Genomic DNA, 12,407 nt, shown 5'->3' with positions numbered 1-12,407 from the left:
ACTTAGCTGCTTTTTGTTCCTAATATTAATAATAGCACTCATTTATTTTAATATGACAAAAAGTGTTAAGCAGATGTCAGGTAGGTATATTGTGTTTCACTTTCGATCAGACCTTTCAATGCCTGATTAAGTTGTAAGCAGTGCAATTAAGAGAAGTATCAATTATTTTCTTAACTGGGCAAGCAATTGGAATATATCATGGCGGTGTAAAATGTACACTTACGTCATGTAAACCTACTTGTTGCAAACCTGCTTCTGCTAAAAGAAATTGCTGAAGCCAGTGGCATTCCCATCTTAATTATTTGTGCATTGTGCATTCATCTTTCTAGAAAATAGCATTTGTCTTTGTTCTCTATTTCTGGCTTGCTGTTGTTGTTGTTTTTCAAATTACTCCTCGAAGCAGAATTTACACCCTGCTCTGGGTGTTTAACCCACTATAATCAAGGTGGATGGAAGCTTTTATTAACTGCCAGTTGAAAATTAATTATCATTTTAATTTCTTTTGTAATTAAAGTTTGATTACATTCCCAAAGACTTTCAGAAAATTGATTGTAGGAAGTAATAGTTGCAACCACAAGGCATGCTTGTTGCTCCAGAAAAATTTATAAATAAGACTCGTGGATCTGTGTGTTAAGGATGGCAAAACACTGCTGCTCCCCGCCATGTTTTGTATTCCTTGGAAAATACAATGAGACCTATTTGAAGGTGTCTTTGAAACAGGCGCATCTTGCCTCCCTAGTCCTAAGGGAGCTCATTAAAACAGGACTGCACAATTTGCAGGCCCCCCAAGCCAAATGCTGCATCCTTCTGCCAAGCAGTTGACACTCCCCCTCCCATTTTTCCAACCCTAGAAGGCAGCAGTAGAACAGGCTTAACAATCCTTGGGACTGAATATGGCTTGGTGGACCACACAGTTTTCAGACTAGCATTAAAATACGTTATATGTCATTCTGGAAAACAGGAGGAGGAAGAGGAAGAAGAAGAAGAGGGCAGCGATAAGTGTGCTATCAAGCATAGCTTGGAGGGCAGTCTTTTAGGACTCCAATTCTAAAATGCATGAGGAGACACTTAGGAGTTCATGCGGAGTGTCCCAGGTTCAGAAGATCAACTTATGGAGGATGATTGAGTGGCGGGGGCACAGCTAGTGTGCAAATCCTTACTGCCTTTTCTATATTATTATTATTATTATTATTATTATTATTATTATTATGTTTTGTTTCCGTATGTTTCTGATATAGCACATCTGAAGAGGCATACTCAACCCTGAAAATGATCACTAAATAGATTACTTTTTGCTGGTGATATCAGGAGGTTTTCTAGTATTATTTCATGTCATTTCTGCAGTCAAAGGCTTTACACCACATGCACACAGAGAGACTTATCAGGTTTTTATTAATAGCCTTGTCTGAGAAAAAAGGGCTTAACATTTGACTCATAATGTTTTACATGGAGGTAACAATCGTCAGTGTGTCAACTTGAAATATGAAGTATTCTCTCTGTTTCATGGGAAACCGTTGATGGGTTGTATAATATACAAGGAAAAGAATAGATTCCTATCAGGTATTGTATTAGTTACAGAAAGTGAATTGGTTGTGTGTATGTATTTGTTTTACCTTCCTCCATTTCTACTAATACATATAGATTAAAACCTATAAAATCCCTTCATATGTTAAAGAGGCAGAATGGAAACCCGGCCATTTGCAACTACTCTGTGTCCCATCTCTGTCTCATAAGCATCTCAGAGTGAAGGCATGAAAGAGTCCCACAAATTGTCCATGTTCAAGCTGCAGCCAGGCTATAAGGCAGGCATGGTTGACCTGTTGCCCTCCTGATGTTGCCAAACTACAATACTCATCATCCCCGATCACTGGCCATGCTGGCTGAGGGTGGTGGGAATTGTAGTCCAGCAGCATTTGAAGGGCACAGGCTAGCCACTGCTCCCCACCGATTTCCACAGTCTCAAGCATTAATACTTCTGAATACCAGTTTGATGTCATCTGCAAATTTGATGAGCATGCCCTCAAGTTGTTGATAAAGATGCTGAACAGCTGTAGGCCCAGGACCATAGATGTCAGGTCTCGGGGCCCCTGGATGCCAGGGCACCCACAATTTTTATTTTTGCTTAGCTCTCACAACATGGGGTTCCGACATGACTTCCAGTTTCTACTAGTGACCTGATGCAACCCCCCAGAGGAGGTCAGAGGCCCTGCCAGGCCTCCAAACCTGATTTCCAGTACAAACCAGAAGTCACATCAAAGGACTCACGAGGCCTCAGATGTGACCTCCAAGGCCCTGCAAGGTCTTAGAAGCAATGTCAGAGGCCCTGCCAGGCCTCCGAATGCGACTTCCAGTAGAAACCGGAAGTCGCATCAGAGGTCTTGCGAGGCCTCGGATGTAACCTTCGAAACCCTGCAAGGCCTCGGAAGTGCCGCTGAGCCACCGCCACAACGTGACATCATGATGTCATGACATCATGACGGCACATTACGTCATGGGCTCCACTGGGTACCCATAACCTGGGTTCCATGTCAGCACCCCTGCACAGGACAGAACCCTGTAGCACCCTACTTGTCATCACTTTTTTCCAGAATGTTGAGGAACCATTCATAAGCACTCTTTGGGTTCAGTCAGTCAACCAGCTACAAATCCACCTATCAGTTACCTAATCCAGTGAGAACCATATACTTGTGGAGGGAGCAAGAAGTCTGGAGGGAGGACCACTAATTCAATACAGTGAAAAAGCTCTGAATATCAAGCTTCTGTGACACCATAGCAATTCAGCCAATAGCTAAGAAGGGACTTCAAAGTGGCAGGTTAAATTCAGCCTGGGCTTATTAGATTTTGTCTCACCATTTACTGAGTTTCAGTGAGTTTTGGTCAGTTGGCATCACCTCGGACTTCCGGAGGTGGCGCCATCGGTTAATGGCGGATTCCCTCTGATCGGAGGGAATTGCTCCACGGAAAACAGGGTCGGATCCCGCTTCGGCGTAGCGGGGGACCCTTGAAATCACAGGCGGGGGAAGCCTGTGAACTTGGGACTAGGTGGGCACGCTTGGCGCCCCCCCCATCCGTGAAAGAGCCCGGCAACGGGTTCCGGAATGGAACGGGGGAAGGAGCGCTGTGCTGTGAGTCGTCTGCTTCTTCCGTGGAGTGAAGCCGCGAGCTGTGACCGGAGAGCGCTGCCTTTCTTTCTTGGAAATTTGGCTTTGAAAATCAACGATCCGTGAGTAGGATTTTATGCAATTAAGGAACTGTACAAATTTGAAGGGAATTCGGCCGAAAGCGGAGAGGTATAAAAAGGAAGTCTGCCTCCCGCTTCTGTAGATAAAACAAAGCATTGAACTTGAAAGCGGAAGCTTTGAAAAGACGCATAAAAGGATTTTAATCCAATCATCTAACCAGGACTTTTCCCCCTCAACTTGAGGGAAGAGGGGGGGAAACCTTGAATGTTATTTCTTTAAGAAGAGGTGTGAAAAAGAAGATAAAAACCACCGCTCAATCCCTTGGGAACGGATTCCCAGAGACAATTAAAAGTTGGAGAAAAGGTACTGTCTTTGAACATACTTTGACAGCTAGTCCTGCACTGGAAATACAATTTGGATACAATATTGTGGATAGGTATCTCCTGGTCTTAAAGTAACTGTTTAATATAGATTGTTATCTTTCTGATGAATTGGGGGGACTTAAAGAAGAATAAATTGAACAAGGTAAAAACTAAGGTTTTAGAGAAAAATCTAACACCAATGGAGAAAGAGAGGTTTCAGAATACGACAGGTTTAACAGTGGTTAAGAAAGTTAAATACCTGGGGATTAACATGACACCAAAAAAAGGGAATTTATTTAAAGATAATTATGAAAAATGTTGGGCTGAAGTGAAAAAAGATTTAGAAATTTGGTCAAATTTGAAGCTTTCACTGCTGGGCCGTATTGCTGCGATAAAAATGAATGTATTGCCTAGAATGTTGTTTTTATTTCAAACATTGCAAATTGTGGACAAAATGGATTGTTTCAAGAGGTGGCAGAAAGATATTTCTAGATTTGTCTGGCAGGGCAAGAAGCCTAGAATAAAATTTAAAATACTAACGGATGCAAAAGAAAGAGGTGGATTTGCCCTGCCAGACCTCAAACTTTATTATGAATCAGCAACTTTTTGCTGGTTGAAAGAATGGCTGCTTCTTGAAAACACTGACATTTTGGATCTAGAAGGTTTTAACAATGTATTTGGATGGCATGCATATTTGTGATATGATAAGGTCAAAGCACATAAAGCATTTAAAAACCATATTGTCAGGAAAGCGCTGTTTAATGTTTGGATAAGATATAAGGATTTATTAGAAAACAAAACTCCAAGGTGGATGTCACCAATGGAAGCGAAAGCCTTGAAAAAGCTCAATATGGAGGTCAAATGGCCGAAATATTGGGAAATTTTGGAACAAGATGGAGATAGACTGAAATTGCAGAGTTTTGAAAAACTTAAAAACAAAGTGCGAGACTGGCTTCATTATTTTCAGATAATGGAGGCATTTAAATTGGACAAGAAAATTGGCTTCCAGGTGGAAAAATCAAAATTAGAAACTGAACTGTTAGAACCCAAAACTAAGAATTTGCCAAGAATGTATAACTTGCTGCTAAAATGGAACACTCAGGATGAAACGGTAAAATCTGTTATGATTAAATGGGCACAAGACGTTGGACACAAAATTATGTTCGCTGACTGGGAACAGTTATGGACCACAGGTATGAAATTTACGGCATGTAATGCCCTAAGAGAGAATATTATGAAAATGATATACAGGTGGTACATAACCCCAGTCAAGCTTGCAAAAATCTATCATTTGCCCAATAATAAATGTTGGAAATGTAAAGAAACCGAAGGTACATTTTTTCACCTTTGGTGGACGTGCCCAAAGATTAAGGCTTTCTGGGAAATGATATATAATGAATTAAAAAAGGTATTTAAATATACCTTCCTCAAGAAACCAGAGGCCTTTCTCCTGGGCATAGTCGGCCAAACGGTGTTAAAAAAGGATAGAACTTTCTTTATGTACGCAACAACAGCAGCAAGAATACTCATCGCAAAGTATTGGAAGACACAAGAGCTTCCCACACTGGAGGAATGGCAGATGAAAATGATGGACTATATGGAACTGGCGGAAATGACTGGCAGAATCCGTGACCAGGGAGAAGAGTTGGTGGAGGAAGATTGGAAGAAATTCAAAGACTATCTGCAGAAACATTGCAAAATTAAAGAATGTTAGAGTGATGTTGGATTGAAAATAAGTGGCTTCCAGCTGTACAGGATTTAAAGTTATATATAGATCAAGATTAAGGATTAGGATTAAAAAAGTTAAAGGAAATGGAAATTTGGACTTTAAGAGGTAAAATTTAATTTTATATTATATTAAGATTAAAGATTGGGATTAAGAAAGAGGGAAAGAAATTGCTGGACAAACAATTTGAATTGGAATACAAAAGAGGGAGGTATGAGGAGGTCCAGAAAATAAGTAAATTTAAAAATGGAGATGAAAAGGTGGTATTGTTTTTAACTGTTTTCTTTTTTGTCTTTTGGTGTTTTTTTCCTGGATTATGTATTGTGTACTTTTGAATTGTGTATTTCTTTTTTTATTTTTAATTTTGTATCGATGTGTTCTTTTTATTGGAAACCTTAATAAATATCTTTTTTTAAAAAAAAAGTTGGCATCACCTCAAGCTGAGATGCAACATCAACTCTGGATACTATCTACACAACCATTAGTACTGGGCACTGAGGTTGTATGTTGACTGTTTTCAACAATAAATGCCTCTCAGTGGTATGCTGATGGGCATGCAGTGGTCCATGCAGAGTTCTGCATCACACATCCTTAGTAATCACACAAGAATTCAATTATGTGGGATTTCGCTCATGCAGCAATTACAATACTTGAGTTGGTTGTGCAATTTGAATTTTGCACAAGGCAGAGTGGCAAAACTGTTGTGTACTTTAATTGAACACCTTGTTTCTTTTTCTGTGAATGGGAAGTGCTCTAAACTGGTGCCCAGGTGGGTGCTGGCATTAAGAAATAGGAGACAGATTGACATGCGCCCTAATGAAAAAATACCCTTCCCTCTATTAAAATGCAGTGGAGAAAAAGACAGTTCTCTTCAACTACATGGAGCCGATACCAATGTGACCAAAGGCAGATGGCGCCGGTCTCCCAGCAACCCACCACAGCCCATCGATTGTACACTTTCCAGCTGGTCATCATGGAGCGCTTGCGATCCTTGCCAGAGGAAAAGGGTGAGTGTCTTTGTGATCTGTTTGTGTGGCATTTCAGTGTATTGCAATGAGAAGCTTGCAAAGTGGCTGATTAATTCAAATCAAAATGGCTCCCTTTCAACTCCATGTCTCTATTACACATCATTTCCTTGGGTCCTCATTTTTCAGAGCACTGAAAAATGCCCACTTGTGCCTTGTGGGTGGCCTTTTGTGTTCTCATAGCTATACATAGAAATTCCACAGAGCATACAAAGCCATACTGATCTATGTGGGTTTTTCCCCAAAGAGTCCCTTCCTTAAAAGCAACAATATAAAATTTTGTTTTGAAATAAAGTTTTTAAAAATGCGGATGAGAAAAGAAACTTAGTTTGTCCTCATTTCCTTTGCTCCATTCCCTCAAGCCATTATTTATCTTGCCCCAAATTTCTTTTTCCTTCATTCACCCCCATTGCCTTTGGGCCTTTAGCTTCCATGCACTTCTAGTCTCCAGCCTGTCCCTCAAGCATACTCTCATCCCAAGGGACTGTGCTGCAATCCTTGTCAAACCAGCAACTTTTCCTCCCTTCAAAAGTTGGATTACAATCATTTTGACAAGCTCTATTCCCTAAACAGTAGGCAAGTTCATGAGCATCCAATGCCATCACACCAGCTCAGCCAACAGGTACCAGAGGTTGCACTTACACAAGCACAACATAGACACCGCTTCCTCTTCCAATATTCCCAGGTGGTGTGAATCTGCAGATTAATCAGTTCAGTTCAATTTATGGGGCCCAAATACCTGGTCTGAATTTCAGACCTCATTGTACCTGTTCAGCTGCACATACCTGTTTGGTTGTCCACATTTCATAATGGTGAATTTAAAAAAATCAAAAAAATCAGTGGGAGAAAGTAATGATTTATCAGTGGGAGAAAGTCATGATTTAAAAATGTCCACCACCCATTGTCTTCTCTTACTTCCACTTATTTTCAACAGAGGTATCATAATCCCAACTTCAGTATTTATTGGCAATCCTGTTTTGTATCCACTTAAACAGCCTGCTTGCAGTCCCACTGCAAAGATGGAGCAGATATGCTTTCTGTTGCTCCAGTGGGTCAGTTTCCTATTCTCCCCCACCCCCACAGGCCACCTTTGACAGGTTGGCAGGACAACCCACCTTTCAAATTGTCTGATGTCAGGTCAATGACACCTGTCAGTCCCTTGTGCAGCATTTCACAAAAACGCCCAGCAACCAGCTGGCTGTGTGGCATTTGAGAGGGCAGCACAATGTGCTTTGCTAGCCCTTAGAGCTAACCATAGAGCATGGGGTCAGCAAAGCACTTTGCACAGCAGTGGGGGAGCAAGCCTTTTATTGTCTTTCTTGTACAGAAAGTGACTGGGAAGTTGCCACACTTTACTAGCTATGCTAGAGCACTCCTGATGTAGAGCCCATTTGTGTGGAGCGCCCTCAATATCCTTGCTTTTGGCTGGGATATTATGGCCCACAGCTGCTCATTTTTCATCCTTGAGCATTTTCCACCTACAAAGTGTCTTCAGACTAAGGCTTTGATTGTTACAGACATTAGTGGTAAGATTCCCATTATCTTCAAAAGTGCCGTATAATATCATCTTGTCACCATGCTAAGGCTACTCATTTTTTGAGTAGTCATTCTTTGGCCTTGCTCAAAGCCACAGCTTACATATGATTATTTATCATCATTACTTTTGTTATTGGAATAGCAGCTGAAAGCCCTATTGTATTAGATGCTAAGAAAAGTGGATATAGCAAACCGAGGAGAGCACAGATAATATTGAACTTGTAACTGAGAAGGTTTTATTGCATGCTGGCTGTTGCATCTAGAAGTATAGAGCTTATCGGCACTCTAGCATATGACTGAAAAGTACACAAAAGCCAGTAAAAGTTTGAGACCTTTCTCCCATGACATCTTTCACAGCATCACAATGAAACTGACAGCACTGGTGATACATTGCATATGGGCCTCCTAGTCACCCTGTCAACAATGAACAGGGGCAGCATAGGTTAAAGCCCACAGCAAATATGAAATCATAGAAAAGAGTTGCATGAGCACATCTGATCTCTGAAATGTGCCCTAATGGTATGACAAGGCAGGACGGAAGATACGTGTATCTGGTACTAAGCAAACCCCAGAGATTTCCACAGACCTGCTCACTTAGTGTTTCTGGATGGAGGATTTTGGAGGGTGTCAGAGGTAATTGAAATTGGGACCCTGTCAGGCACTTAGTAACTAGTTTTGGGCAGGATTGGACCTTTGCTAGCAAGAAGGGCTTCTGGAGACCATGGGAGAAGGTGAGGATGCTGGGAACATTTTTTTAAAAAGTAGAGTGGTCCCAAGGAGAGGAAACCATCTGCAGTTTGGTGGAGCATGGGAGGTGAGTTCATGGTTGGCAGAAGAGCAGGCAGATAAGCAGAAAGGCAGGAGTCATCCACCAAGAGCAGAGGACCAATTCAGCGACATCAGCTGATCCAAAAACTGCTGCAGTTCCTAGAGGAGATGTCAGTACTGAGAAGTCTCTTAGCCAGAACTGGCTTCTTCAGGGGTATTTTCTCCTAATTCCCCAATTGCCAATCCAGGGGCAAAGGGGGATGTGAAGACAAGGGAGTGATGCCTGCGGTGACAGGACTTGCCAGCATGCTACTTCAGAGCATTAAATTAGAGCCTTGACTTTCCACCCCGATCCTCTCATCGAAGCAATGCTCCCAGCTGCAGGGTACATGAATTATGTGCAAATCCTATCAACAGTGATGATCTACTTGCCCCCATCCTATCCCTGGCCAGCTTTGCTTATGGGCTAAGAGCTTAAGTGGCCTACAGCCTGCATGGTTTTGTCTGATACAAGAAGGAACATGTAGCCAGGCCACTATTCTGTGTTAGTGGGGAGAAAACTGGGCTTTAATCAGAATTAGACCTCTCAGAATCAATGCTGTGAAGAAGAAGAAGAAGAAGAAGAAGAAGAAGAAGAAGAAGAAGAAGAAGAAGAAGAAGAAGAAGAAGAATTTATATCCTGCCCTCTCTGGCCAAAGCCGGGCTCATAGCAGCTAACAACAGTAAAAATAGCACAATTTACATAAAATCACAGTCAACTGATTAAAATACATTCTAAAATCAATTCAGAATCAAATTAATGGCAACCATTGGGCTAGAGTTCTATGAGGATTACAGATGGAGAGAGGGGGTCAGACTGTGCCTTGGCCAAAGGCCTGGTGGAACAGCTCCGTCTTGCAGGCCTTGTGGAAAGATGTCAAGTCCCGCAGGGCCCTGGTCTCTTGCGACAGAGCGTTCCACCAGATCGGGGCCATGGCTGAAAAAGCCCTGGCTCTGGTTGAGGCCAGATTCCTGTGGCCGGGAATCTCCAAGATGTTTTTATTTGAAGACCGTAAGGTCCTCCATGGGACATACCATGAGAGGCGGTCCCGTAGGTACGAGGGTCCTAGGCCGTATAGGGCTTTAAAGGTTAAAACCAGCACCTTAAACCTGATCCTATACTCCACCGGGAGCCAGTGCAGCTGGTATAGCACCGGATGAATGTGATCTCGCAGCGAAGACCCTGTAAAGAGTCTTGCCGCGGCATTCTGCACCCGCTGGAGTCTCTGGGTCAGTCTCAAGGGCAGCCCCACATAGAATACTCGTTAAAAAGGGAATAAAAGTTTTCCCCAACTTCGGAAAAACAACAGAACAGCAGTCAGACAGGTCTTCCTGGGAAAGGAGTTTCACAGGCAGGCCACCAAAGTGTCCCAAATCACTCTTTTTCTCCCTACCTCTGAAGGTGCAAGGACCGGGGGGTGGGTAATGAAGAGGTCAGGGGAAACCATTCCCTCAAACAGCAAAAAGGGTAGCTATCTGCCAATCAGTATGGCAACAAAAAGAGAACATTCTGCATACTTTGAGCAGTACTAGTTTGGTCTTCCCCTCAACCCACAAAGGAGGTATATCCCACACATATATTAGAGATCGAATGCACGGTTATGAAGGTGCAAAACTTCATTCTGCCTGGTGACATTTCTCTGCCATCCTAATCGCTATAGAACACACATAATCATGGGAGATCTAGACTACATGGAATTGGCAGAAATGACTGGTAGAATCCGAGACCAGGGAGAAGAGTCGGTGAAAGAAGCCTGGAAGAAATTTAAAGACTATTTACAGAAATATTGTAAAATTAATGAATCTTAGAAGGATGTTGGATAGAAACTAAGTGGTTTCCAGCTGTAATGCTTTAAGAGATACGAAAAAAGGTTCACAAATGGGTAAAAGCTTAATGGTAAGGATTTGCTGAACTAACAAACTGAACTGGAATACAAAAAAGGGAGGTACGAGGAGGTTCGGGGAAATAAGTGTAAGGAAGATATGCTATGGAAAATTAATGTGTTTTTAACTGTTTTTATTTTGTATGTTTCTTTTTATTTTTCATTTCTTTGTTATATTTTCTTGTATTTTTACTTTTTGTTTTTGTGTAATTCTTGTATTCTTTGAAATCTTAATAAATATCATTTAAAACAATCATGGGAGATCTAGCCTTGAGAACTCCTTAATTTGAACATAGCCCTGAATAAAAACCAGCAAAAACAAAAATCCACAACATACACACATCCCTGACTGTCATTCTGAAAGCAACTTGGAAACATATGTTCTATACATTTGCTTGGGCATTAACAGGATATTAATGTGTATATATGACATAAGATGAGCCTACTGGATCAGGCCTAGCATCCTATTCTCACAGCGGCCAGACAGTGTTAAACCGCTTGCACTATGTTGTGATATAAATTTTAACACTAGTACTTTATTTTTACCTTCTCTTTTGTAAATTGATTTGTGGATTGATTGTTTTGGTAGTTGGTATAGGACTTGCCAATCGCATGGTCGGCGGTTCGAATCCCCACGACGGGGTGAGCTCCCATTGCTCGGTCCCTGCTCCTGCCCACCTAGCAGTTCGAAAGCACCTCCAGGTGCAAGTAGATAAATAGGGACCGCTTACCAGCGGGAAGGTAAACGGCGTTCCGTGTGCTGCGCTGGCTTGCCAGATGCAGCTTGTCACGCTGGCCACGTGACCCGGAAGTGTCTGTGGCCAGCGCTGGCTCCCGGCCTATAGAGTGAGATGAGCGCACAACCCTAGAGTCTGGCAAGACTGGCCCGAACGGGCAGGGATACCTTTACCTTTACCTATATATTGGGAACTGGGCTCTGCTTTGATTCTGAGATCATTTAATCATTATATATATATATATATATATATATATATATATATATATATGCCATCAGATGCCTTCTTCTTAACCACAGAAATGGAATAGGAAGAAATCTGATATTTGCCATTGATGCTTGGTGCTGCCACTAGCAGAGATCTAGGGATATCAGGGATACATGCCTTTTTTAATTTAGGAGACCTGGAATTCATAATCTCTATTCTGTTACAGTACAGATTTGTCCATGTGGAACGGCCTTCTCAGTTTGGCGGTGACCCGTGTGATTACTCTGACAAAGAAACTGAAGACTGCGTTACAAACAGACCTTGCAGGAATACAGTTAGATGTGAAGGCTTTGTGTGTGCCACAGGTTAGTGAATAAGAAGTGGTTTTCCTAAATTTGAAGCCAGTGGCTAAGCCCCCATGTATTGTATTGTATTCGAACTTAATAGAGTGAATGAAAATTTGAACTTAATAGAGTGAATGAAATCATACTCTTGGCAGACCTTTTAAACTGTAGAGTAATAGTTCACATTGTTTGATTTGTCACAACTGAAATTTGATATGGTTTGCATTATTAAACAGACATAATTATAAAACCAGCAAGAAGAATGGGACAACAGGGAACAACAATGGCCTGGTTTGCGCATCATTTTAAACCACAGTTAAACTAAACTATGGTTTATATGCGAACACACAGTGTGCTGGTGAATGATGCAAAACAGTGGGCGATTCACTTCTCTCGAGCAACTTCTGCTATTGCGCTGCTGGGAATCAGGCCAGAGTCTGGGTCCGGCACTAAATTCCAATCTGGGTTTGCTGCTTTCCTGACAAACCATGAATTGAAACCAAGGGTTGTTATTGGCTTACCAATTATGGTTTGTTGGGAGAAAACAATCTACAAGCCTGAGTTCAGACTAAGTCAGACGATGGACTGTTTCCTGGCA

At 41.9% G+C, this 12,407-nt stretch overlaps 1 protein-coding gene across 1 annotated transcript in view; it reads left to right on the top strand.

The window, feature by feature from the left end:
- C8B (complement C8 beta chain) overlaps positions 1-12,407 on the top strand; it is a 33,683-nt gene that overhangs the window by 1,445 nt on the left and 19,831 nt on the right. Inside the window, exons 2-3 of the mRNA XM_081011789.1 lie at positions 6,121-6,277; positions 11,692-11,830. Of these exons, the coding sequence (XP_080867915.1) occupies positions 6,121-6,277; positions 11,692-11,830 (296 nt within the window). The remainder of the gene's footprint in view (positions 1-6,120; positions 6,278-11,691; positions 11,831-12,407) is intronic.

Source organism: Podarcis pityusensis (assembly GCF_964106645.2).
Source record: "Podarcis pityusensis genome assembly, chromosome: 6".
Taxonomy (NCBI): Eukaryota; Metazoa; Chordata; class Lepidosauria; order Squamata; family Lacertidae; genus Podarcis; species Podarcis pityusensis.
This window is presented reverse-complemented; position numbering and strand designations above follow the sequence as displayed.